General features: G+C 53.4%; 4 protein-coding genes across 4 annotated transcripts; 3 read left to right on the forward strand and 1 right to left on the reverse strand.

The window, feature by feature from the left end:
• Positions 1–289: 289 nt before the first annotated feature.
• On the forward strand, positions 290–1,852 carry BDP55DRAFT_563425 (uncharacterized protein; the record flags this gene model as incomplete). The annotated part of the gene is made up of 2 exons (XM_060570241.1): positions 290–698; positions 888–1,852. 2 exons carry the CDS (start codon positions 290–292, stop codon positions 1,850–1,852), a joined length of 1,374 nt encoding a protein of 457 aa, XP_060424033.1.
• Positions 1,853–8,267: 6,415 nt separating this feature from the next.
• Positions 8,268–8,852, forward strand: BDP55DRAFT_365283 (uncharacterized protein). Its single transcript, XM_060567072.1, has 2 exons — positions 8,268–8,731; positions 8,811–8,852. The coding sequence occupies exons 1-2, from the start codon at positions 8,368–8,370 to the stop codon at positions 8,813–8,815; spliced, it is 369 nt and encodes a 122-aa protein (XP_060424034.1). The 5' UTR covers positions 8,268–8,367; the 3' UTR covers positions 8,816–8,852.
• A 668-nt stretch (positions 8,853–9,520) lies between these two features.
• Positions 9,521–9,841, forward strand: BDP55DRAFT_637143 (uncharacterized protein; the record flags this gene model as incomplete). The annotated part of the gene is made up of 1 exon (XM_060572968.1): positions 9,521–9,841. The coding sequence occupies one exon, from the start codon at positions 9,521–9,523 to the stop codon at positions 9,839–9,841; it is 321 nt and encodes a 106-aa protein (XP_060424035.1).
• A 3,136-nt stretch (positions 9,842–12,977) lies between these two features.
• BDP55DRAFT_563418 (myb-like DNA-binding domain-containing protein) lies at positions 12,978–13,880 on the reverse strand (the record flags this gene model as incomplete). The annotated part of the gene is made up of 1 exon (XM_060570238.1): positions 12,978–13,880. One exon carries the CDS (start codon positions 13,878–13,880, stop codon positions 12,978–12,980), a length of 903 nt encoding a protein of 300 aa, XP_060424036.1.
• Between the last annotated feature and the right edge of the window lie 13,865 nt (positions 13,881–27,745).

Raw genomic sequence — 27,745 nt, forward strand, 5'->3', positions numbered from 1 at the left:
ATCAGAGCTTAACCTCAGCAATCTGCCCCCCGATGAAGAAGAATCTGCTGTACACCTCGGTGTTCCATCTATCCGATCACGCCAGTGGAAGCCCATCCCCCGCATTGCGAGTCTCGATGTTCTGAGTGCTGCTAGGTTGGGAACGAGTCACTGCCCAAGCATCAGATCAGACGGCTCGCAGTCGTCTTCTCATCGGCTGTCGCCATCACCAGCAGAGCCAACTGAGCCGACCGAGACAGTCTGGTATCAAGAGCGAGATGAGACAGAACGTGCCCTGTCTCTGGAGCAGATGATCAATGCTCTGCACCGCACGATGATGACCAAGAACGTCCTCGATCCGGTTCCCAGAGAGTATAACTCTTACATCCTTCATCTGTTGGAGGGCTATTGGAATCTTCAGGAGCGGCTGGAGAAGACAGAGCAGGAGCTCGCAGAGGAGAAGGAGACAAAGTTGAAGAGTCTCGAAGAATTCACGAAGATGTCTGAGGAATGGGAGTTGAAAGAGGCCGACTTCCGCGCTGAGATCAAACGTATGGAACTCGTCCTCGTCGATGTAGCCCCTGCAGGTGTCGGTGCAGTGGTCCTGGCCAGGTCTGGCAGTCTCGTCGACAGAAGCGCAAGATCCTCTCGACTCTTCAAGGCCAGGATCGAGAAGGCCAAGGAGAGCCCCCATAAAGGTAGATCACACTTGAACAGCGGTTAGCACTCTTATCACACTTACTAATCAGGTACGCGCAGGTGATGACAGCCCCAACAAGGTTGACAGCCTGGATAATCCACGGGTCTCCGTGGGCTCTGGAAGTCCCCGCCTGAATCATCGGACCTTCTGTAAGTACACAGAAAAGCCTGCCTTCTCATTGTCTACCGTGGAGATTCTAATAGCTCAGTGTCAATGCAAGTTAATCTAGATGACAACGCCGATGTTGAACTGAGCAAGGGGCTGAGAAAGGCTGAGCGACGACAGCAACGAGCCTCCGAACGTGGGAAGAAGAAGCACCTATTCCCGCCGGCCAACGTGGAATGGGACAGTTCAGAGGAGGAGGAAGCGTACAAGTCAGCATCGGTTCAGGAGACAGCCAAGTTGTCTGGCTTGGAGTCTACCAAGTCTCGACTATCACGCCGAGCAGCACAAACGGCGAAGATAATCACCCCTGAATCGACCGCAATGAAAACCACCGTAACCGGAAAGATTGAGCATGACGGCACGAATTATCGGCAGGAAGGCGCACCTGGTGCCGGCATTGATACGGCCGCGACGGGTACACGGACAGATGAGCGGCCGATGGGTACTGACCTGGATGGCATGACAGCCACGACTGCCCGTAGAACCTCAGGGGCCCGCCGCCACAGGAGAGACTTCTCTTTCGATGCTGGAGAAGATAGCGTCCAGCTGCACGCCCTGTCAGGCACTGCTAACTTTGCCTACGGAAACGATGGCTACTTATGCGGTCCCGGGGCTTCCCCTCTTGAGCGCCCCCTTTCGTCAGACAAACAAGCTTCGATGGCATCAGTCACCGCAGGGCCTTCGAATAAGCGAGACCAGATGCTTGACGGCGATATCCAGAAGTCACCAGGCAAAGACGAAGCCAATACGCTCGGAACCCGCTTTGAGGAAGAGCAAATCGGTGCAGAAGGCGGCAGGCTAGCCACGAGACCTAGCCTCCTAGATAGACGGCGAAGCTCCCGCTCCCACAAATCGTCCCGCGAGTCCTCGAGCAACAACCAGAGAACCTCCAGCGATGAGGCCAGTGGACACGGCAGAACCAGCTCAACGGAACGAAGTACTACACACGCGAATCAAGCACGGATAGCGGCAAAGGAGGCATTGAAGCGGGTGGGGTCCAGAGGCTAGAAGCAGATATTGTATGATTGTGATGGTTGCGGTATTTTGCTCCGAAAGGGCGAGGTTTCAGCAGGATGTACTTGCTCGAGGAGGCAGGGCAGCCTACGCTTGCTATGGTAGGTATCAAGGTCATGTAGACATCTCTCTTCTCCTCTCTCTCCTTGCTTCGCATGAAATAGCTGAAAACCGTCCCTCCATGTGTGTCAGTCGTGCCCATAACCCATGGGAACGAGAGTCTAGATTGCGCCCATCATAGAAATGACGTGGTCCATCGGATGAATGGTGAATTTACGCCCCCCCTTCATCGAAGACTCCTTACTCGCGCTTGCATGAAGCCGTTTTCTGTGGGAAGGAAAGCTGGCGTGTTGATTTTCTTGTACCAGACCAGAATAGGCTGTTAAGTTCCGTAAAAGGCTCCAAATTTGGAAAGGGAAAATGGATATGCCACGTGAGCTCCCTGGGCCTGCCTGCCCACCCCGGAGACTACTAGACTACTACTTCTTCTTCTTCTTCTTCTTCTTCTTGTCTTCGACTTCCTCCGAGAGCGAAAACCATGATCCTTGCTTTGAACAACTACTAGGGTTCCGGAGAGAAGCTCGCGAAGCGAAGGTCCAAAGGGGGAGAATTGAATCCAAACCCCTGAACAGATCACCAGGCCAAGGTCGTGGAGGGAAAGAGGATACGACTGCGGGCCGTGTGCAACGGGCCGAACGCGGATGGATGTGTACAAGCTCATGGCTCAAAATCTCCGGGCCAAAGGAGGAGGAGAAAGGTCTCTCTTTTTTGTCACTTGTCGTATATCATATACTCACAAATATTCCCCCGTTCCCGAGATGTTACATGCTACCACAAGACAACCCGCCCTGATAGGTAGCCACAGCATGCAATATTTGAAGTCTTCTGATGAAGAGTGGTCGATTCCAAATACACCCCAAAAATGTGTAATGTGATAAAAACACTGGATAGGTATCAAGACAAACTCCTCGCCCAACCCCAGATCAGTAAGCAATATCCGGCACGGCGGCCGGCGGAACGGTATCGGGCAGTGGAAGGGGCCACTACTAAATAACGAACTAGTGAAAAGGAAAGACCACAGGAAGACCCCAACGAAGCCATAAACAGTCGGGAGACCGGGGGGGGGCTTCTCTACGCTCTCGGCGGACGGAGAAAAACCAACGGAGCGCTACTAGACTCCCGCTAGTGCCCAGGACTCAACATATGTATAGAAAAGCCGAGAGTCTAGACTACTAGACTGGGGAGACTGGGGGTTGTCTAGCCTCGCCCAATCTTTGGGGGCGGGCGGAGGGGAATGCATTTCTATTAGCGGAAGACCGAGAAAAGTCGCGAGGAGACGTAGAGAGAGTAAACAAACTTGCACCGATGCGGTCACTTGCGCCGGAGGCGGGCCCGCCCCTTTGCCCAAGCAAAAGCAAAAGCCATTCTGCGCGCGCACCGCGTAGATGGACGGACACGGACACGGCCGGACGCGGGAAGGGGATGGAGAAAGAGGGTGTGTAGACGGATGAAAAGTCAAGAAGGGGAAAAAGGGAAACGAAAACGGTTCTTGTAGCCTTGAACGCCGGTCGATTAGCGGAAGGCGTTTTGTTTACCAGATTCCTGGGTTCATTCTGTCGGGTGGTTTTCCAGCCCAATCCCAGGTCTCCTAGAGTCTTCTTTCTCTCCACTCGTCTAGCTTTAAACCATGGCTACCTGGAAGTCTGGCTAGGACTTGGATCGTGAGTAGACTGTTGCGGTGTCCCTTGGACTGCCCAAGCCTCCGGCGATTGCATCCTTCCAGGTGCATGTTGTATTGCGTGACGGCTTGACGGGGCCGGGGATGACCGCATCCAATGGTTGCGAGTCGCTATTTCATTCGCTCAACGAACCTCTTGAGCACCCGTCACCAGAGTGGCCTCGAATCTCGTCTGACTAAGGCAGCACCGTTTAGAGTCTTGATCCTACTCATGTACGGATAGCCTCTGACATCCGGGTTGAAGGAGGTCGAGTGGACGACTAGAGAAGGCTGGGGAAAAGTTCCCTTCCTTTCCCCGCCTCTGGTTGACTTTTGAGTGACTTCACATGGCCATCAACAGCGTTGATGGCTCAATTGGCAAGTGGATAGTATTATGGGGAACGACGCTCGTTATATCAACCACGGATTGCAGTTCTATCCCGTGATCATGATCACCACTGGATGAGAATGAAGGAAGGAAAATGGAAAGATGACACACAATGTGAACCAGGATGGCATGTTCGCCACGGAAGCATCTCTCTCTTAAGCCTAGATGTCTGACAGGGCGTCTTAGAAGTAGAGAGTCACAACTGGTCGGAGACTTCAAGCCGTTCTTCTTTGCTTCTCGCGTATTGGCTGCCATACAGCCACCATGTATAGCTTCATCAGGAGACAACCGTTTGCGTGAGGGCGTGCTTATTGGACAGAACCTCATCGGTTCGGTGGATGAAGTATAACGTCCCCCAGGCACGGCACGGCGTGGCACCTCAGGGTCTGACACAAGAAGAATATCTCCCAGCAGAGAAGGTTTCAAGGCGTTGTTCCGCATGGAACGGTGCTCACAATCAGCGGCTCTCGAGGACCCTGGGGATCCAAGTGCAAATAGAGGCGTTAAGGATAGGCTTGAGCATAGACGGCCTGCTACACAAGGTAGTTAGTTAGCTAATGTATATCGCCAAGCCGCAGGGCACCGCACAAGGACAATTGCATTATCTACCTACCTTAGTTGGCGTAACCTACACGTCTATTGCTTACTGCCGCGTATGGCATCGGATCTGTGTGATTCATGCCGTGAGTCCGATATTTCAGGATGTCGTTGTCGTCGTCCTCCCCCTCCTTGAAGTCGTCCGTTTCCATGTCTGTGCCGTCGGAACCCGGGTCGCACAGCCCGCGAGTGTCAATGCATGTTAAGTCCGTGTGAAGAGTCAAGACACCCGTTTGTCTGTTGGACAGCTAGAGCCCCAACGGTCCTTTGGACCCATAAAACCATAAAAAGAAACTCTTCGCCTCCCAAACGTTGCAAAGTAAAAGAAAAAAAGAAGAATGACAAATTTTCAGGAAAATCTGATAAACTACACAAAAGTCAAACAAATGCTGTCATGTATTGTGCGGCTGACCGAGCGCCACTGTTGTGATTCGGACCAGAGTCGTGGCTTGAGCCGGTTCCCCGGTTATTTCGTTCCCTTCAGACGCATAGTTCAGTTCACTTCGTGACTTCAATTCGGGTCAGTCGCATAATAAGGAGACGGTGGCAGTGTAGATGTGACTGTGACTTTGACTTCGCACCTCAATGTTGAGAGGGGAAAAGGCACCAATGGTATTTTGTTATATCTGTGCACACGGCATGAAGTCATGCTAAAATTCCTCTAGCGTAGTTGGCGACGAACGGCACTGCAAGGTAAAAAGTGCGAGACCTGTGGGATGTTGGCGCCTTGAAAGAGACATTGAGCTGCGGCCGACGCGCGCCATCGTCTGGTGGTATCGTGTAGTTTCACTGTAATTGCGTCGTTATGCAGCCACTTGTCTCCTTTCCTCACTCCCTACCTCTTCCTGTCTCTCCTTTCGCATCATCAGCTCAAGTTGATAGTCTACTGTGATTATCGATAGCAGAGGTTCAGCTCAATGCAAGTAGGTAGGCAGCGGTGGCAGGACGGGGCGATTGACAGGTGGCATTCGCAGTAGGGACCTGCATTGACGGTGTGGTTGGATGAGCACGTGCGAGAGAGTGTTGCGTCGATGGCAATGTAATCGTGAGATGTGATGCTGTCGTCGCTTTCTGGCACTGACCATCGTCTCATGTCATTTTGCCCTACAGACCAGGTACGTGAGTACGTATTATGGGATTTTAGCTCACCCGGAAGAGGCACTCTTGGCACTGACTGTTTGACTCGACACTCACACACGTCAGGGTTGGCGGGACCAGGGTGGGGCGATATTTGTCATGATGGAATTTACACCCAAGATAGCTTCACCAAGCCTGTCTCGCTCTGTTCGCTCTACCGGCTTTTCTACTTGGTCGCACGTCTATTTAGGCCTAGTGTCTAGGGCAAGCTCCGCGAAATGTGGCGTCGCTAAAGGCGTGTGGCTTCAACCAGCTGGAGTAAAACAAGGACAAATTACGTGCTGACACCCTTTTTTAGTTGGCAAGGGTCTCGGGAGATGATGTTGGTGAGAAAATCTAGTCGGCATCTAATTACTGAGAAGCATTATTTGGATGCTACGTCCGACCGATGATCAGGAGGCTAGGCTACCTGAGATATCTGTTCGTATACGGGGCTAGAAAAGAACTCACGGATGCGCTATCAGACAAAGAAGAAGCATGCATCCATCACAGTAACTTGGTAGGAAAGCGAGGACCCAGGGAAGAAGCTGGGAAGTGAGGCTGAGGCTGTGAGGCTTCTTCGAACATGGGTTATGCACAGGAACGAAAACAAGAAGTAAGTTGCCAGGGCAAGGTGCTTCATCCGCGCCGATCAAGTATTCGTAGACGTCCTGCAGCAGGAGGGCTGCAAGTAGAGCGAGTGAGCGGGGTGGGAGAGTGGAAGGTGGATCTCTCCATCATGTCTGGGCTGCGTGGTTCCTGAATGACAAAGATTTTGGCTCACATTATCTGGCTGTGACGGTTGTTGTTCCTTTTTCCTGTTGTCTGTTGCACGCCGAGATCGAATCGGGGTGAACCACAGCCGCGGATATGAGTAGTGATATCCGTTCTGCAGGCCTGGGAACCGGTGAGAGACCAAGTTTTGGAGAGACTGTTATTGTCATCCCTGTCGTGGAACCATCGGGTCCGGGGGGTAGGGGCGTGGTTTACCAATGCAGTCGAGGTTGCATTCCCATTTGCATTTGCAGTTGATCTGGAACTTGGGGTTCGATGGGATCGTGTTCCTTTACCATGGGATGGGATGGGGGCCGGCCTGTTTGTCCATCTCAGTCTTTGCACAACAAACAAACAAACAAACATGCTGGGTATCGTGTGTCTAGGACAGGGAGGAACACAGGGGCGTGTTGCCAACCATTAACACACCTTGCCTTCTCGCCCTGAGTAGGTAGCGAGTACTATGTATTGGCAGTTACGTTGAACCAGCGCGCCCAGGCTGGGCTGCAAGTCACGATAGTACGTTACGTACATATAGGTACACATGTCGGGCGTACGTGCTCGAGGAGAGACAACGGCGTGAACGGGCAACCTGTTGCCCTACGGGAACTTGGAAGTCGGTATGCAGTGATGCGTGCACATATCGTCGGCGGTCACTAATCAACAATGTTCGGCAGGGGCTAAGAAAAGGAAGTAACGGTCTTCTCTGGCGAGCATATTGTTCAGTGTTAGTGCTGTGTATGGCAGGCAGTATGCATGTCTGCACCGTACGTGCGGTTACCTCGCAGAGCAGCAACGGGGCAGGCAGGCCGCAGACTTGCAGCTGCAAGATCGGGAAACCCGTCTGTTCGCACAGCTATCCAAGGAAGGAAAGGTCTGCTTAGGTAAAGCAAGTTAGGAGCGGATATGACGTGCGGACAATGGAGGGGGCAGAATGGATTCTACAGCACTCTGTCCACCACAGGAACCACCCTGTCGTGTCCATGGCAGGCCTGCAACGGCAGCAGAGGGCTGTCTACACTCCACAGTCAGAGTCCATCAGATATGACGAGTCTGATGTGAGAAAGAGAGAGAGAGAGAGAGCAGTCGGTTGGGATGTCCTGTTGTGTCAAGACGGAAACGACGCGCACAGCAGAAAGCAACGCCAACGGGAATCTCGCTTGACGTGTCAGGACTCACCTCTCAGGGCCTTACCCGCGCAGCTTACCTTACGTACGGGTACCCAATTGCAAATACCTTACCCGCCTGGCCCTGGTCTAGCCTCTTGTCTCAGACACACAAGAGACCCAGTCCAGGGGCGAGAGACAGCAGGCACCCGTATAACGGCTGAAGGGCTGAGTGGCTGGCCGGTGGGTTGGCACGTTGCAATCTCGATATGATGCTGCGCATACGGAGCACCGACCGGGAGTGAGAGTGTGCGAATGTGTACTTCGTACCAGGTGTGTGATGCAGCCAAAGAGGCGGCGGGTAGGTACAAATAGCCTTTACTCGTAGGGTAACGGGTTGGTTGGTGCTTCATGGATGATGGACAGGCCAAGTTTTGTTCCCCATCGACCCTTGCCCCCCCTGTTGTCGGGCTGAGATTGAGATTGGAATTGAAGCTTGCCTATGCCTGCTTGCTTCCTCCCACGCCTCTCCCCTGTCGCGTGGTGTTCACTATGTATTCGTGTGTTCCTGTGCGCCGTGTGCGGTGTGCGGATATTCGTAGGTCGCTACGTTGGTGGAGTCCCGAAGAATACAGAGCTTCTCTGCAAATCCCACTCTCCCTCTCTTCTTCGATGGTCTGAGGATCAAGTATTCGTGCTCCGTACTTAGGTACTGGTGAGCGGAGCATATCCCCATATACCGCATGCACTCTGCTTACGCTTCGTAAAATGGCGACGGCCTCGCTCACCCCTGCCCGTGAGGCTTCCCGCTATGAGAGCTGGCACCATCCTAGTCGTCTCCCAGCTCCTAGTCTCCTTGTCCCCGTTTGCCTGCGCTTATGCCGCTGGCCGACCGTTGATCGACGGGAGCCCATTGGCCCGGGGCGCCAGCCATGGGGCGAACATGTTCCATGGCCGTGCCGACCCAGAGTCGTCTATCTTACGAATGCTACTCTATATTACATTGTATCCGTACGGATCCAACCCAGTTCCTACGGATACTGAACACTCCGTACGGACTGTTCCATTGAGAAAATCAGCTGGACCCAGATGGAATTGCATCTCAGATTCAACCTCACATCGTTTATCCAGCTGCTGGCCCCCCATGGAATTTGGTGTGTCCCCCATGTCTCTCTGTACGCCAATTCCCACTTGACTTCACCCCTCCCCCCCTTTCTCTTTCGTGCCCGTTTCCTCATTGACCACCAAAACCAGTCTAACCCTCTCGGGCATGATCACCAACTGCAACGGCACCCGTATTCCCACAGCGTCGCAGTGGCAGCCAAGAACCGCCTAGGTCCCCCGCTGCCCCTCCCCCCCAGAACACCCTCCACTGAATTCATGTTGAGGTTGGATCCGCAGATGATCGCCGGGCTTCCGATGTGATGTGGAATCATTTCGCCAAGGAGGTCTCTCAGCTGCTGAACCCCTGACAAACTGCGTGGGAGAGCGAGCGAATAACTGCCATGTCCCTGTGGTTAGTATGGTTTGGTTTAAACATCCGTTCGTAGTATACGGAGTACGAACACACTTTTTTTCCCTCTCGTCATGTGGAGACAGCAACGGTCTCTTTCGCCCGTATGGTACGCACGTACTTTCCATGTTCTCATTTTATTTTTCCCTTGACGAAGGCCCCGGAAACCCCTTCGTTTCTCCATCTCTGCTCATTCATATTGCTACGGTGCAAATGAAGTCCACAGACATGGACGCAACTTGGAGGAAGACATCGGTGACGATGCGTGCCGAGAATGTAATCAAAGACCAATGACGACGACGACAAGGAGGAGAACCGATGCAAGATCTGCAGACGTAGGAGGAAGCCCGTTTTTTTCTTCCCTTCTCAAGCTGCTCGCTGTGTTGCGGGTGACGGGTGTCGGCTTGCCCGAACGATCCAACGTCTTTTTCTTGTGGTGCAAACGGCCCGTATGGCTGGGTCTAGTCTTCCTGGTGCATTCTGGATATGGGTCGCCGCGGACCAGGCCATCACCCTACTGGTGGACGTCGTGGTTCTCACTGGTCGGGAGTCTGAAACGGTCGACGGTGACTTGGTAGCTGCGCCGGCGCTTCGGACGACAACGCCTCTCATCCTCCCTAGGCCCACGATTGGTCGAGTTGAGATGGAGGACTCTGCATCGCCCATGCGTGCGTACAACACCTGTGTGGTTAATTACGAAGTGGGTGCCACTGAGACAAGGCACCGGGTTACTGACAGATACTATATCCGTACTTGGAGAACGACTGGCTGATTTCCCCTGCCTGTTGGTCCATGACCAAGTTTGTTTCGATCGTTCGCCCTATCCGTAGATCTGGTATGCATCGGTTGGTACCTTGATCAATCAGGTTGAAAATGACTGGTCCCTGGTGTACCTATCAGCTTCCTTCTTTTGGCTCCGAGTTCTCTTTTCTTTATCACGTACACACGGCCTTGATTCTCGTGGTCGCGGGGCGGGCTGAGATGTCGATACAAATTACGTAGATCTTAAGAGACGTAGTAAAGTGACAGGCTCCAGGGATAAATAGGGCGCGTGTACGAGGCTGGCTGGCCACTGGACAGATGGGCTACCACCCGCTGTGTGGTATCTTTCTGGGCCAAAAGAGCCGCAGATCCTATTTGATCCCATCAGCACGGCCTCGGTGCCAATTCGCTGCCAGGTTGCTGCCAGGTTGCTGCCATCCGCTGATTGTACCAGGGATCGCCAACGGGACACAAACATTCCGAGGGCAGGCGACCAGGGTCCGGCGGAGATCACGGTGCACCATGGCACCTAGTCCCCCCCCTCTAGTAATTGTCGTCGTCCCCATTGATGTGCGACTGAAAGCCTCGCCAACATCTCAACGGTTGGTGCGAGCGCGCGCGTGTACGTGCGGTGCGAATGCGTGGGTAGACGAACGACGACGACAACGACAACATTGACGGCCGGTGGCGATGCAGCAAGCAACAGACATTGGACGAAAAAACTCCTTCGGCCTCGGCAGCAGATGTAAGTCAGTGCCAATTATCTGTCAGCGTGGATTTGATTGATTTGATAGACGTCGCTGCCGCGCTGCCTTGGCCCCGTCTGTGCTCCTCCTCTGGATGGTTTCGGTTGCCATTCGTCATTGCTGGAGGGGATGGGTGGGTGGGAGACGGAGACTTTTGTTGGTACGCGGGAACAGAAGAGGGGTCTCTTCACGTCGTCCTTGCGTCGTTTGAAGAATTGTCAGGACAAAGCCGCAAGAGCAATGGTGAGTCGGGTCGGGTTGAGCTGATCATCTCGAGTCGAGTCCCTCCATCTCTTTGACGTCGTCTCGTCTCCGGATTTAGGGATCGGTCTCGAAGAAGGAGGGGCGGTGGTGGGGCCAGACGGAAATGGAAGGGAAAGATGGGAAAGATACATCGGCCAAGGTCACTTTGTCACTTTCCATTCTGTCCTCTCTCTCCCTCCAACGCCGTCTTCGTCTCCCCTTCCCCGCGGGCAACCTTAGGAACCTGAGGGAGGTAGGCACGTAGGTAGGGTAGGTGCAGGCACCTTGGAAAAACATGTATGAGAGAAGGTACGGGCTCGCATTTTCCATGAGGCATACCTGCCCATGACCGACCACAAGAACAGAGTTTCCAAGTCCTCCATGGCTATTCGGATTTCTTCATACTCTAACTCACCAACAGGGTATACCGAGGTAATGCTGCTTTTTTTTTTTTTTTTTTTTTTTTTTACTTCTTCGATTCTTCTCCCCCTCTGAACAACTACTTGGGATAACTGTGTTGAGATTGGTCAACTTCTTTATTTGACTTTTCAGAGAGCAAGGGAATGAGAACGAGGGATGGTTCTCGGCCGTGGTGCATCCCCCCACCCCCACTGGCTTCCCCTCCAATTACATGCGGCTAAATCTTCATGTCGAATCTGCATCTGGTTACTGCCTCAGATTGATTGAATAAGTCGTCTTGTCTTGGCACATGTTCCGTTGCCGGAAAGTATTCATACCTTACTCCGTAGATAAACGCGTGCGTCTACCAGGTTCTTGCTGAGAAACGAAGCCATCATGAAATTGGAGCATAAACGCCCGTCTGTCTACGAACATGCAACCAACATATGTGTGTCTGCAATCGGCAATTGCTCGCCAACCGTACCGCTGCTCCAAACTGCCTTGGACAATGCTTCCTCGACTCGTTCGACACTCAAGACTTTTTGTGTGAATGAATGTACACGACGAATTCCCTTATCCACCATGCGATGCAATGCATGACGCCCGCCCCATGTTACGCCGCTCCCCTTCTCCCTCGCTTTTTCTTTGTCCCCGCCGCTCATCGCTCCTCCCATCTGGCCCCATTCCTCTGCCATGATCCTCGTCATGATCGACACTGGTACAGCCCACCCGCTCATCTGCAGCAGAACGTCCCCGATCTCGTGTTTGGCTGCGAGCGTTGGCCCTGACCGAAACGCTCTGTCCTCCGCCTCATCTGCACCTCTGGTCCCTGTCTAGCGCTCCTTGATAGCTACCTGAGCCATTGCCATCCTTACCTGTCCGCAATTGGAGTTGGAGCATCTCAGCCATCCGATGTCTCCAGAACCTCGCCCAGATGTGAGTTTGCACGCTCACTAACTCACCACCCACTCTGTCATCAACCCGTAAGCCTGCCTGCCTACCTTGATATGTTTACCCTGTGTGCCTTGATGCTGCGTTTTCCTTGCGCCTCGCGCCATACAGTCTTTTTACGTGAGCCATATATGCACCTACGTTGCACAAACTCTGATCGAGGACCCATTCCAGACGAACGAACGGCGGGGGGATGACTGTTAAAAAAAAAAAAAAAAAAAAGAAAGAAAAAAAAAAAACCGATGGAAAGTCTGGCCCTTGACGTTTGAGGTTCCCACTCATCGTCGCTGACGTGGCTGCCAACGTGGGGGACCCCTCCGCCCAGACGGTGCCGACTTGATTGGGACGGCTTCGAATGCACATGTACCCAGATGATTGAGGAAAACTCGTGCATTGGAATTAGAATCCCATTTTCAAATCACAGTGAATTGCCAGGATTGCGAACATGTTTTCGTAACTTTTTGATTATTGGTGATGTTTACACCATATACGGAGGTGTAGCTAAAATCAAGGGGCGTTGGCGAGATTCTGTTCCTAAAATCTCTACCGTCCTGCCGCCGTCCCATGCCAGACCTATTTGATTTCTCAGGTCTCCCAATTGCGCCATTCCCTCGCTAGGTTTCAATATCAGGTATCAAAGCAAAAAGACAAAACTTGGAATACAGGGTACGGGTTTTACGTTCCATGCCCAGATATACCGCCCATTACACATATTTGCGCCGTTAGAACCCATGTACTGTACATTATGGCATACAGGAGGGTTGTATCCCTCAAAGAGATAAAACAAAGTTTGAACAAGTTGTTTTCTCAGCCCAGGAGGGCGGAAACATCCATCCTCGAGTCCTTGTCTGCAGCTGAAGGAGAAGGCGGCGGCAGGGCTTGTTGGACTGTGCTCCTCACAGGTGAATTGGGTGCTGTGAGGAGGTGCGATGGGAGAGAAGGCAGGGGCATGTGGCCGACTTCTTTTCTATCGCCCGGAGCATTGAGAAGACTACCAAAGGATGGGAGTGAGCGAGGGGCCGAGTGCTCATCCATGCGAAGCGGGGCTAATTGGACAGATGGCGAGGTGCCCCGAGAGAGGCATTGGGGTGAAGTGGTGTAGCTCGAAGCGGCATCGGACATGGTGGACGTCTCTCCGTCGAGACCATCGCTGCCAGGTGAAGAGGTGGAGTTGGGCGACGGAAGCGGCGACTCGAGTTGGTAGTAGTTGTGGCTGTGGGTGTAAAAGGCGGGAGAGACAGGCGATGACATGCCGTGTCTGGCGTGAGAGTAGGAGGCGGTATGAGAGTTGATGGTCAAAGTAGGGCGGAAGCCAGAGTGGCCATATCTGCGGTCGTCGTAGCCGGAGTTGCTGCCTTGGTTGGCCCTGCGACGATCGTGACGCTTTCTGCGGTTCTGGCTTCCATTCCACCAGTTCTTGACGGCGTTGTCACTGCGGCCGTGCAGCCTTCTTGCGATCTCTGCCCACCTCTTACCGATCTCGTTGACGAGGATCTCGATTTGGGCACCCTCCTCAGGAGTGATGGGCTCGTGGTTCAGGGTAGGCTTGAGGTTCTGGTGGAATCGTTCTCTGCATTGCTTTGGTGTCCTCGTTCCCAGGGCTTGGGCAATTCGCACCCAGTTCAAAGGGCCCTGGTCGTTGACAAGCTGCATGAGGTAGGCGTCCTCTTGTTGGGACCAAGGTCCTCTCCTTTGGGAAGCGAGAGACATTTTGGCTAAGAGAGAGTCTACGAAGTAGTGTCGCAAGTGGTGATGTGTGAGTGTCGATATCGAAAGAATACAGGGTGTCGACGATGATGTACGTGTGTGCGCGTATGTGTGTGTATATGTATGGGAAGAAGAGATGGATGTGAATGTGAAGCAGTAGATAATGGTGGGAGCGATAGAGTGGTAGTTGAAGGTTGATGGTAAGTTGATGATGGGAGTGATAGAGGCTGAATCAGGTCTTGGACGACCGTGGGATGTCTGCGTATATATGTTGTTGAGCAGGTGGAAGCAGCGTGGTGGAGAAACCGAGCCAAAAGCAGAACGTTCAGGTTGGAAAGGCTGTGCGTTCAGAAGGAGGTGTGTGTATGCCACTGACTGAATAAAATTGGAGGGCCTGGGGGACAACGACGAAAGAATAAGAAAGGATAAGGTTTGGGTCGAACCTGGTTAGAGGGTGGGAGAATAAGAACGGGGGGTGCTGTAGATGAAAGGAACTTGCCCCAGTCCAGACGAGTAGATCAAAATCAGGATCAGGATCAGGATCAGAGCAGACGCAGACGTAGACGCAGAAGCAGAAGCAGAAGAGACGGGTGATGAGTGATGATGGCAAGTGGAGCGACGGTTCGTGAAAATCCCCCGGCACACGCCCCATGCTCCATACCCAGGCCCGCGCTCACAAGGGCTACTCCCACTCCCACGCTTACCTACTTCACACCCATCTAATCCGAACTGAGAGCGAGCCCAGGTTCGTGGAAAAAAGGTAGGTACTTCGTACACGGGCAAGTGCCAACATCACCGGCAGCGGCAGCGGTAGCGGTAGCGGTACTTGGCGGGCTCATGGGCAGCACCTGGGGGCAGAGAAGTCCAGAAGGCCAGAAAAGCACGATCCGAAGAAGCTGGGAAAGGGCCAGCCGCCTTCCCCGTCTAAGCTCGAGGTAGGGGTGAGAGGGAAGGCCGGAGGGTGAATCTATCAAAAAAGAGCTACAAAGCTGGAAAAGGCATGCGAGGTCTTCGTGCAGAGTACATATTCTGAGATCGGGGACTGGAGGTGTGGGGGATGGGCGTGCAAGCCAAGGTACCGTGGGTACCCCGTAGTCAGGGTGTGCAACCGCAAGAGATGTGGGAGGGAGCAAAGAGAAAGAGAAAAAGAAGAAAAGAGACGGAGAGAGCCATTGCCAATGCTCAGGTCTACATTAGCTGTATCCGTCGTCGTAGTTATCGTTGTCGTTGTCGTCGTCTTTGAGCAATGGAAGAGACAAGTACATTTCATGCGGTACCTCAAGGCATGGTAGAGAGTCTAGATCCAGGCCCAAGTCGCTCTCACCAGCCAGTGATGTGAGTGGATAGAAAGACTGGTAGCGTGGGAGATCACCTCAAATCGCGGTACGGAACGGGGCCGCTTGTAAATGACTTTGTACCTTTCCAACAGGGTGAGCCATCCGTCCCCGACTTAAGCAGTCACGCAGTACCGCATAAGGTACGGATACACTACGGAGGTACCTTCCACCACCACCACCACCACCACCACCACCACCACCACCACCACCAGCGACGGGGAGCCTCAACTGTTTCCCCCTCTTTCTCTCTGCATCTCTCTCCCCTCTCTTTCTGTTTACCTACTTCCCTCCTCACTCGAGGTTGCTGCAAGTATTGTCTTCTCGGTCGAGCCCAAGCTATCATATTGCATCACTTCATATCAGTAGATTCACCTTGATCGGCATGTTTGTAGTAAAGCATCCTACACTCTCTGTTTACTGGATATGGATGGCAGAGTGACCACGAGAGGGAACCTACGAACCACGGCCGGAGCTGGTGCCACGGCCAGACCCAGGTGACGGGAAAGACTTCTTTCAATCGACAAGCCTGACTTGCGGCTATCTCCTTTCGAGACACACGCCCCCTAGCCCTTGTCTTGTTCGTCGTACCGACCTAGTCCCTGTCGACCATCCCTATCCCGGCTCCAGCTTCGCTGCTGCTGATAATCCTTGTCCTACTTGTGGGATCGGGGCCTGTCCCTGGCTCTCGAAGCGGCCCCGGCTCAAGCCACAGCCCAAAGCCAAGCCAACGCCATGGACCCAGCGGGACAGGATGCTCTCTGATCTGATGCCAGGATGATGCTAGGATATGGCCAGGATGTGGGCCACTGCTGGAATCGGCCGCTGTCGGACAGACGGATGAGGCATAGTATGAACGACGAGGATTCCCGATCGTGGAGGTTCCAACTGCTTTTTGCCTATCCAAGAGGTGCCCAAGAAACGGCACATGCACGCGCACTCGGAGCGGGCTAGGCACAGCTGATTCGCCTCCCCGAGTCGTTCCTGGCTTCTGGCTCTAGCAGTAGTGGCATCTGGCCGACGGATAATCATGTTTGCTGATATCGGAAGCTCACTTTCACCTTGCCTCACCGCGTCTCACCTTGACTCACCTGTCTGTGGTTGAGCCCAGCGTGATTAAGACTGACCAACGTGGGGTACCTAATCTGGGCGGGTCCGAGTTGATAGATTGATGACCGGCGAACTTTGTCAGGCGCATTCGGATAACGTCAACTGCTCAGGGATCGTCGTCGGCTCGGTGGTCAAGCTTCATTCATCTGACGAAATGTTACGTATGTGCCTGACCCTGTCAACTTGGCTTCGTTGGAGAGACGAAGGTCAACGCACATTGGCACTGCTCCTCTTGAGGTGGGCACAGGCAATGGAAGCACGAACGATACACCCAAGAGGCTGACATTTTTTCATCTTGAATTGATCTTTTGATTCATGATTAGACTTTTTTCAGCTCTGTATGTCTTCTTTTGCTTTCAGTTTTGATTTTGATTTCTTTTCTCAAATTTTGTAATTGTCAGGCTCGACTTCCTTTCAGCTGATGGACTCGGCTGACTTTGTTGCTGAGCTGCATATCTCACATGAGTCCAGGTCAACATGCCGACCGAGTGCGAGTCGCACAATGCACAGACTCTGCATGTACGGTTGGTCTAGGTTGTGGCGGCGCGCACTGGTGCGCATCCCTAGAGATGGAAGATGCAGTGTCTGTACCCGGCTTGCTTGCGTTGTGCGATGCGGATGCGAGTCGACACGATGCTCTGCGCGGTACGAAGCGCACCTGTCCTATGCCGCAGCTGTTCTCCAGCGACCCCTACTCGGTACCCCTATGGACACACTTGCCGTTCCCGTTCAAGTTCCTGGTCCAGTCCGCCTTCGGTCTTACCAAGGAACGATAGACGGATGGGCTGGCCGAGATGAGATCGGAGGGCATCAAGCCCGGCCTCGCTGGAAACGGCTGCATTACGCTGGGCCACTCATAGCCGGAATCATGAACGTGAAAGTTGACGGAAGCAACAGTCATGCCAGTAACACATTCATCGTCCCGGGAGGCCCGTCTTGCCTGTGTTCAGCTGGCCGGGATGTGTAGTCAGTGGAATGCGACCAGCTGGGGGCGGACCGGCGATCATGCCGGTTGTGGTGGAAGAGGTGGCAACGATGAGGTACTCCATTCGTAAGGTATCCCATCCGTAAGCTTAATGAGAAGAGGTATGGTAGGACACACCGAATATTCGCGTGAACAATCTGTCTCTCGGTCTGCAACATAGCCGTTGGTTGGCATGCCATAATCTGATCACTGTACGTACGAATGCGTGCATCAACATCTTCTGGATTCAGGCGTAAAGAGATTTGCATTTCAGGGAGGCCAAAGGACGGGTCTGACCGTGAACAAGGACGGCGGTGCATGGAATGGATGGATACCTCGGGACGAGAGACCGTTTTTGGTGGGGTTGGCTGGTTGGTCGAAACAATCCTATCTCTTGCTTTCGGGGCCCTGTAAGGGTGGCTACCATGTGCTCTGCCCGTCAACCGTCAACTCTGGTAGGTATCTGTTTACCTACCGGTACTGCCTCCAGGTTGAGGCTTGACCTTGTTGGGTCCATGGTCCAGCCGAGTCTATTCTGCGGTCAGGTATCGAAGACTCAATATCTAGTAGAGAAAACAGAGTACAGCGCACGCCGGGTTGAAAAATGAAAGTGGAAAAGTCCGCGTCCAGGACATGAAGACACTTGATCCGATGACTACTGATGGTGGCTTTGACGTGGCTTCTGCCAGACGGAGGGAGGCGACGCCTCTGTAACGTATTGAGTAGCCAAAATGAATACCATGACTAGCAAGAGTGAGTGCTAGCCGGTGATAGCAAGGAGACAAATGGAAATAGACTTGTCGTATCGCAGTCCGTGCCGCTGTGTGCCCCGAAGATGGACCCCCAAAAGAGGTGGAAGCGCGTTACTTGTGCACAAGTTGACGTCAAAGTGAATGATGGGCTTCGTGTATCCGTACCTTGGATGAGTAAGGTATCCGTACGTAAGGTACGGATTGTCGTGGTTGAGTTCCATGTCTGAGCCGGTCGTGACTGGAGAGTGGTGACGGGAGTGCATGAATCAGACGTCGGCGCGGGTTTTGGTCTGTGACGGGCTGGCAGGTCTCATCTGGCACCCTATTGGCCTGGGAGTTTTTGTCAGGAGCACGAATAGGGATGGCGTATCGCTACAACGGGCATGGCGCCGTTGCACAATTGCAAATGATTCTTGCTCTTCTCGGACGATGCCGCAGGGGAGCGGTTCCGGACGGGAGAGCACGGTTTTATTGATAGGGTGAGGGTGTGCGTGTGTGAGTGTGTGTAAGAGACATGAAAAGAGACACAGAGGCAGAAACAGAGAGAGATTGAGGAAAACGGTCCGACCAAAGGAACACCAAAGCGTTCGGCCAGACGTCAACGTCAATGTCAAACGTCAACGTCAACGTCAACCGCCCAGGGTCGCCAAGTGAGCCAAGCTCCACGGTTTGTGCTCCAGTGCTACTTATTATGGCATACGGATAGGGTATCGGTCTCTAGCTCTGAGACTCTTGGAATTGCGTCTTGGTCTCTCCGTCTCTACCTGAGCTCAGGCTTTGGCCTACACTGTCCTCTGATGCCGCGGCTTAGGTAAGCTCACAATAATGTGTAATTGCGCGGTACGTATTCGAAGTCGCACGAAATTTGTGCACGCTTCTATCCGTCCGTACCTACTGGAAGGTAAGTTGTGACAGACTTCCATCCTGCCTGCCTCAAGAGTCGAGACCCAGGACCCCAGGACCCTTCTTCCCCCGCATCCGCCTGTGTTGTGTTCAACTTGTCCCGAGTCGAGATACGTACCCTTTTTTCGACACGTATTTCCTCCAAACGGGCGTATCCGTACGGATTTGGAGCTAGTAGAACGCCGGACTGGATTTGCCTTGTTTACCTATCGCGCCGGATATAGCATCGTCAGAGATTGCGTCCGTGAGAGTCCCTCGGAGCATGCATCGAGATGGGATTACCTAGGTGTACACGGCAATTGCAACGCTGTTGTCAGTCGGCAGTCACGGATGCATAATCACGTAGTCTTGTCATGCATTGACCTCATGGCTCAGCTGAAAGTGGCTGCTCCCAGAGCAGAGCCACAGCAGTCAGTGAATCGTTTTCGACAATCAGGCCTAGCAAGATTTGATATGGTGATCTCGGCGATCTCCAGGTTCTGCAACAGGCCTTGCACCTCTGTGTCATGACTACTACTTGTGGTCAACGAAGGCGCTTTAGGTGAAGTAGCCAGGTAGGATACTCGGGGGCCAGGCCAACGCAAACCCGCACTCAAAAACGGCCCACAACTGTAAAGTGCTGGTGGTGGTGCAGTGATGTCTAGTACAGTAGCCTGAGTTAGATAAACGTGTTAGGGCAAGGCAGTTACTAAGCCGAAGTATCTGTATCCTTAGTAGACCATCGAGTACCTTGGGAAGCCCCATCAGAAAGACGCTGAGAGAACCAAGATTGAAAGAGGAAAGGACGGTTCCGCTCAACCCCGCTCGCATTGCCCGTAGACCGATGTTGCCTGCATCATGAAGTACTTTGTGCGTTAGACTCCAGACAGCGGAGGCGATGACTACACACAATTCGATGCTGTGTCTCTGGGAATAGTGGCTCAAGGGCCCTGGCCTCAGCGCGAGACGACCCCGCTCGATCCAGGCCACGCTTGCCACGGTTGATATCCAGCCCTTATTCAAGGTGAACGGGCCGCGGGGGCTCGACCAGGTCAACAGAAAGAACAAGAGACGAGATATGTGAGAGATTCACACAACGGGTGCTAGCCATGGACCGTAGCACATAAGCTTCGTACCAGCTTGCCAAATCATTGTCCTTTGAGCCAAGCTTTGCCTAGGCAAGGGGACCAGCGGGTGTCAGGGGCGGAGCGTATCGTCCGCGGCATAGTGTGAACGGACTGCTAGAGCACAGGCAACCGGGCAGTCACCTTGGATTCGATGATTGAAATGGGATAGCTGTCTCTGTCACTTTGAGCTGATGTGTTGTTGGTTGGTTAATTACAGAGAAGAAGGCTGGGGTTCAACTCACCCGGCGGGCTCCATCAGCCCGCGAAATATAATGCCAAGACATGTAACAACAGTGATGTTCCGTTGATGATGGGATGAGCTATGTCAAATCATGACGAGCTTCTGGAGGGGGTCGAGACGAGTGGTAAAGCGTAAAATAGGGAAGAAACTGAACGTATCTGCCGTCTGTTTGGCTCATGAAATCCAGTTCGTGAAACCTGAAAACGGACAACCATGTTCCTTGCCAGCAGAAACGGGTGGAGAGGTACATTTGGCATTGGGCACGGCGGCCGCTTACACAGTGCCTCACAGATGGACGGTGCTGAGGCGCGCATTCGCATTCGCCGCAAGCTTCCAATAGCCGCCCCGGCGCTTCTACCACAGAACGTCACGGCGCCCACATGATGGATTGGACGGAGTGGAAAGCAGCACAAGCAAACGTATACTTGCTACGCACTCGTGGATGCGCACGCCCCGTTTCCATGGCAAGATACCTAACGCTGAGCTTAAGACGTAAGGTATCAACAAACCTAACGCTCTGCTGCCTTTCCGGGGTCCAAATAGCGGTGGGGCCGAAGAGTTACGGACGATGCGGAGATGGGATGCTCATTGCTGGCAGGCTGTGCCCCGAGCTGCCGAGGCAAAGAGGGAGATCAAATGCAAGCAGGAGAAGCAAGAAAAGAAAAGAGAGACGAAGAAAAGGAAACGAAGATTGCAAATAGGATTTGAAATCGAGGTGCATATGCAAGGCGCAACTGCAATTGTAGACACGGACATTACCCGGCATAAGGCGCGGCAGAGTCTCTGTTTACCCTTCATCCTCAAGTTTGTTGTCTTATTCTCGCAACGTCAAATAGCGCAAAGCGGTGATGTGTATGCAGCAAGGTGGGAAAAGGCAGCCAAGAAAGCCAAGGGCTGCGTGTCTCTCCTTCACCGTGTCCTACCTTATTCTGGATTCTCGTTTTCATTATACAAGGTGTATCCGTACAGAGTGCGGACTGCAGAGTATGGTTCATGTTTGCAGGGTAGAGGCATCTGCAAGGTAAGGTGAGAACGGGGTAAGGGTGAGAGTGGCAGGGAGGAGACGAGTGAGTGTCTTGCAGCCGCAGTCGTTGCGTTTTCCTATTCTGTCCATACTTGGCGAGAATGGCATCTTGTCTTGCTGACGAATCCAACCCGGGGTACAGACTCCAAAGAGCCCAAACTTCGAAGAGTACTCTCTCTCTCTCTCTCTCTCTCTCTGTGAATGGGTCCATTGCTACTATGGTAGTGCATGCAGTATCCGTCCGGATGGAGCGTCAGAGGCTAGAGCCTGTCATGGGCCCAATCTGGACCAAAGTAAGGCAGTCACGAGTGGGATTTGAGGAGAGGAGCAGCTTTCTTTTCTTTTTCCATCGCCGACCGACATCTGAGAATCTTTGGCGTCGTTTCGGCATGGTGGATGCTGGGTAAAAATACACACGACAGTGCTGAGGTGACGGTTGGTAACGTGGGTAAGATGGAAGTCACGCAGGCACGAAGGGTTTGCTAACAGCCTGGAAAGGTACGTAGTGTACGGTCCCCGACCTCATCCAATCCAACCTAGGTAAGGTGACCCTCCAGTCACGGGAAAGGTACGTAGGCAAAGTGGAGTCCTGGTCCAGCTGCAAGAACCACCTGCCGAATGTGGCCGGCAATGCGAGATCTGGCAAGACTCAAGGGCCTCATTGGTCAGTCAGCCGAAGACCAGGTAAACTGCCAGGTACCCTTATACCCCACCGCTGGTACGTGCCTATGTGCACCAACATGGACGGCAACAGGTGGGTGCATCGAGGAGCTAGGCAGGCAGGTAAGGTAAGATACTTGGGAAGCATCCGCGAGATACATTGCCTAAGATTCTCTTCACGGAACAGGGATACGGCGGCTGGTCTTGACCACGATGGAGGTCGGCACCGGGGTCTGCAGCCCTGGGCTGGACCCGTTCTATTTCCCCCTCTGCCGGGTTTATCACAGTTGCCTTGCAGAAGAACACTGCGAATATCTATCTACCTACCCTTACGGATAGTGTTACAGCTCTCCGCTCAGGCCAGGTCATGGTAGAGCGGGTGCGGACGCGGACGCGGAGACGGAGGCAGGCGTACACTAGTATCAGTACGGAGTAGAATCTCCATCGATCAATCGAGCGTATAGAGTCCATGGACAGGGACGATGCCATGGACGATGCCGGAGAAAACCCCGGCGGCACCACTGTGAAAGGTACGCACACTTATTAGGTATTCGTACCAGGGTTTGGGCGTCAGTAAGCACCGGAACTCTCCGTCACTTCCTGTTTAAATTACGTGTATCTCTCCCATGCTCTCTTCTCAAACTTAGTCCGGGTACGAATGTAAACTCGCCTTGTCGGGCTTGACGTACCGAAACTGAGAACCTGAAGGAGAAAAGAAAGTGTTTGCAAGTTGCCGATGCTCATTCCTTCCTCATAGTACCTGTGATCTTGTTGACTGGGGGTTGGCGTGTCCGGATACGGTGTGGGTAGCAGGGTCCCATGGTGCCTCGAGCGTATGGCGTCCAGGGAAGAAAGACAAGAAAGGACCATGTGCGGATCGCCGGGAGGCTTACACACCTTCCTTCCTGTTGGGACCAACCAAAAGTCAGAGCCATGCTGCTGGGACCGCACGGAAAGAACCAACGGCGGCTTCTTTCCCCGCCAATTCAAGCGCTCACGTTAGGTAAGATGTCCGCCTGCTGAATTCACCACAGGGCAGGCACCGTCCATATCGTACATTCCCTACGGAGTACTGTACAGGCAATAGCTGTCTACCTACCTTATTAGTGCGGATACCTCACTTCATCTAGGTATTTCTACATAACCCAGCATCTTATCTTACCTAGCCTTCCAGATGCCACCATCACCCACCCGCCTTCCTCTCCCTTCGCTGTCCTTCCGAGCGAGGGTGAGGATGAATACTAACGTACAGGTCGATACATGACAAGGTCTATAATCATTGCGAATGCCGGCCGTCCCTCTAACGTAGTTTTCGCATCTCCTGAACATACCATCGTTCCGCCCAAGTATGGAGCATCGGTGCCACCCGTGCCACCTTCACACGCCTCACCGGCCCTGCGTCTTCCACGATAGTGCCATGTTGCCCAAGGGCGATGACAATAGGCATACCTTACGGTCAGTATCAGCTATAGAGGGGCCGGAACACCGACAAGATACGAAATCCCCATCCGTCCATGTTTCCTTCCAGGCGCGGCAATATGCCATCCGGAGATAGCGTCACTCATCCATCCACTACCTTGCACTCATCGTCGATGCTGTGGGGTCAGGTTGCCTACACGAGGCTGTGCCTCGACCTTTTCTTTTTGCTTTTCATTGTCCTTGTCAACGATTCTACTGGGCCCGGCCGAGACCAAAATCCAAACCCAGTCTGGGCCCGACGACCACTGCTCGCTGTCGATGAAAAGGATCCCAAGGACGAGAGCCTGTCATAGTACGCACGTACTTCACGCCGCGTCTGGTTACGGCTCCTCCCATCCTCTTGAGCCACCACTAGACTGCTAGAAAAGCTGCCGCATGCGGACACAATACCTCGAGGCCATTCGAAACGCTGCGATGGTCGCCGCCTCTGGCCTGCGCCCGTTGTCGGCAACTGCCAGGCGTACTGTACGCAGTCATCCACATCATCGAGACCTTGACGCATGCGGAAGCACTGGGAAGCACTCCCCGAATATCAAGACCTAGGACTTCGCCCGTCGCGGCTTAGCCGGCCCCCAGCAACGGTCTACAAAGGATTCTCCAGACCACGAGGCACCAAGCTCTTCCTCTGCCCCAACGCCTGGTTCTACCGCGAGCCGGCTCTAGGGTAGCCAGATCCCAGTCCAAATCACTCAAGCCCCAGTGAGATCCTAACCAGACGATTGGGACCACGGCTGGCATGGGTCTTGGGGCCGCGGGAGGGACTATGATTCACATAGCGTGCAGCTATTCACATTCCTTGTACGAAATACTCCTATGAAGACGGATATTGACGCGAATCCACGCCCTCACCAGAGAGAGAGAGAGAGAGAGAGAGAGAGAGAGAGCCCCTCAGGCACCTTGCATAAGACTTGCATGAATGGTGTCTCGTACTTGGCTTACTCTTCCTCCTGACCCATGGCCGAAGCGGACGACACCAATTGACGAGGAACCCGATCGCAGATGATGGAGAGGAAGAAGCAATAACAAGCGTCAAATCGTAAATCGCGGCAGACGAAAAAGAAGCACGACCCAGTTGACAAGGTAGTGCTTGATAAACGAGCGATACACAGCTTGTTTGTCCGTGTTTATGGGTGCACCCCCATGCATGGCTACCTCACCACCTCGCGGTCACGTCCGTCGACAGTTCTGGTCTCCGCAACGGGATGCTAGGGGGTGGCATGGCTTGCGTCCGTAACTATGGATCCAAACCCCCCTTCTAAATCATCAAAACACCCCCATTCCACAAGAAATTGTCATACAGTGATACCCGACGGTGCGCCCCCGCTACCGGGTCGACGCTAACGCTGGTATAGGTAGTGTGGATTCTTGCCGACATGCTTGTGCCGGACGCCGTGGCTGCCTGCCCAATTCCTCGTTCCCATTCCTCTGGGACCTAAGTCCCCAGGTCCAGATGTTTAGCTCGAGGGGTGTTCAACGGCGAAGGGATGACGGCGCCGTCGTCCACCATCTTCTTCCCCGTCACATCAATGTGGCCGGATATTGTCAGCGTTGCTTAGATCTATTTCCTTGTTTCTGGCTCCTACACCTGGCCAAACACATCGTGCCCGTCGTATATTGGTGAACTGACCGAGATGCAGCCTCGGTAGCTAGATACAATTTTACTTTTGAACGACCAATGCCGACTCGTGAGGTGGTGGTCCAGATGATGAGGAAACATCGCACCTGCGAGGGTCAAGTCCCGATCACGTAGGATATGTCTCCGCCAGAGATATAACGGATCGAACCCCTAGGGAATCGGGTGTCTGAGTTACCTATCATGGGATGGCAGCATCCACGCCCACGGACACGGCAAAACGAAGCATCGGGATGGATTAGACAGATCGGCTTCAACTGCCGACTGGCTGGCTGCATTGGAAGGACGAACGACTCTGCCTGTGTCGATACTGGAGTGTCCTCCGCGATAGTCGTGCCCAAAGTGGTATCTTGTCCGACGCCATAATCGGCGGCGTTGGACCCGGCCGGAGCCAGCAGCATATTCTTCTTTGACAAGCCCTATGCAGTAGGCGCTGATTGTGGCTTGCGTACCTCGTCCGTGTTAGCTGCGCCCGAGGGCTTGGGACAGCGGCGACTAGGTCCCCTGGGGCGGTGGCAGCCGCTGCACCAGGAATAAGCTACGTTGAAACCCGCAACCAAAGACCGTTGGCAACCTTTCCAGCTGTCTGGTTCTCGACGTTGGGTGTGCTGTAGCGTGCTGTCGGCAATGGACTGGGCAAGCGGACGGACCGACACTACAGGACCGGAGGCGCAAGTGGCACACGAATAGACAGCGAGTGCATTCTGTGTCCGGATACATGCGCTACAAGTGTCGAAGATGATGCCAATAGTTGGTTGTCATTTGTCACGCATGTGGCATAATTTGCCCGTATTCCTTTGGCAGTCTGCACCTTCGCCAAAACCATTCCACGCCGCCAACCACGACGCCATCTTAGGATGGCACCTTCTGGCACGGACGAAGAAGGCGAGCGTATGACAGACAGAGTCCTGGGATGATGGGGGATGCATTTGATGTGGAAACGTATCGGTAAGGCACGGAGTAGGTGCATGCTGGACCACGTTGGGCATTCGTGTTCTTCTCTCATGGAGCCTCTCATGGAGCCTCTCATGGACATGCCAGCCCCCCCTTTCTGACCTCCTCCCGGGCTCGGCATCTTCAACTTCAGCTCCAGCGTTCAGCGTTCAGCTCCAGAGACCATCGTCTCACACATATGCCATGCATACGGCGGTAGCATGGTGATGTTGATTCAATAGTTGTTGTCAAACTCGTTGTTCTGGGATGATACTCGCATGCACTGTCATGGCACACTTGGTACATAGCTTCACACCCCTCCCCGTCCCCCTCCTCACTCTCTCCCAGGTCTTAGTGTAGGTTCTTGGTAAGAATACTCCGTACGGATACAGGCTAGTGCCCCCCCCCCCCATGCTAGCTGGACTAGGCCACGAATGGACATGGCAAGCGAATTTTTGCGATTTGGCATTTTCCTCATATGCTGCCCCTTCCCTCTCTGCTGCAAACCCATCCTTTTTCTCAAATTCCCCCTTCACAGCGGGCCCACCTCCACCAGTTTTCATCCCCCCCCGCGGGCCTACCAATGATCTCCGGCCAGGACATGCCGAGTACATACACGGGAAACCTCACAGTAGGAGAATCATTAGCTCTTAACCGACCCGTCGGTTTCATGAAACAAGAATCTCCACCTCCAGCCGGACCTCACCTGCATCTATTACCAGCTGACCCCGGCTCGTCGTCGTTTCCCTCTCATTACAGGGTGACAGGCCACAGGATGTACTCCGTTCGGACTACGGGTACAGCCATTCGCAAGGATACAGCACCTCACCATTGTCATGCAGGGCATATCAGCACCGAAATGTAAAGAACCACCGGCCGGTTTCCCATCAGCTCTGTCTGAACTTGTGTAATTGATTCCTCATCGCTCTCCCCATACCCTGACCATGTCACCGTCACCGTCACTTTCAGCCTGACCAGCTCCCTGCTGCCTCTCCAGTGTCCTTCTCTTCGCCTTCGTACCCGTTTCCTTGATCCCCGCCCCCCTATCCGCCCTTCTATTCCGATCTCCTAGCCTCCAGCTTCTGCCCGGTGCCATTTATACATCCATCCAATCAGCCTTCTCAGCCCTTCTTGCACTCTCGGAGCGAGAACGTTCCGTGCCTGGCGCGCATCTATCCCCCCTTTTCACCCCACATCAAGTTTATGTGCGTGTGTCCGAGATGAGGCAACAATATCGATGATGGAACAACACAACGACTCACCGCCCGCTCGCCATTCCACTCCAACAAAGGTTTGTGTAGCCAATGGTAAGGGATGGAGCTTCTTTCGCTCAGGTGAAGACAGTTATTGCCTGTTTCTTCAGACCCTACCGGCTGGACAGTCAGTCGTATTGTCCCACCCTGAGGTAAGATGCAACTGTTGAATTAGTCACACTAGAAAAGGAGTACGGCCAGGCCTATGACCTAAGCAGAGCCATCAATGCGGTGTCATCTACATGGTAAGACAACATCTCCTCCCTTTCGTGTGAGGAAAATGAGTATTTCCGCGCTGAGCAGGAGTTTAGCAAAAGGTCGCCCGTGTATCTTCCCAACTGCGTTTGCACCAAATCCTCATCAATAACCACGAGGGCAGTAGTCAGAAATTCGAGATGTCATGATGGCTTGCCCATCATGACCTCCGTGTCTACCCAGCGACAGCTTTGTACAACGTCCCGCGGCAGAAGATGTTG

The sequence above is a fragment of the Colletotrichum godetiae genome, assembly GCF_030913485.1.
Source record: "Colletotrichum godetiae strain CBS 193.32 chromosome Unknown BDP55scaffold_63, whole genome shotgun sequence".
NCBI lineage: Eukaryota > Fungi > Ascomycota > Sordariomycetes > Glomerellales > Glomerellaceae > Colletotrichum > Colletotrichum godetiae.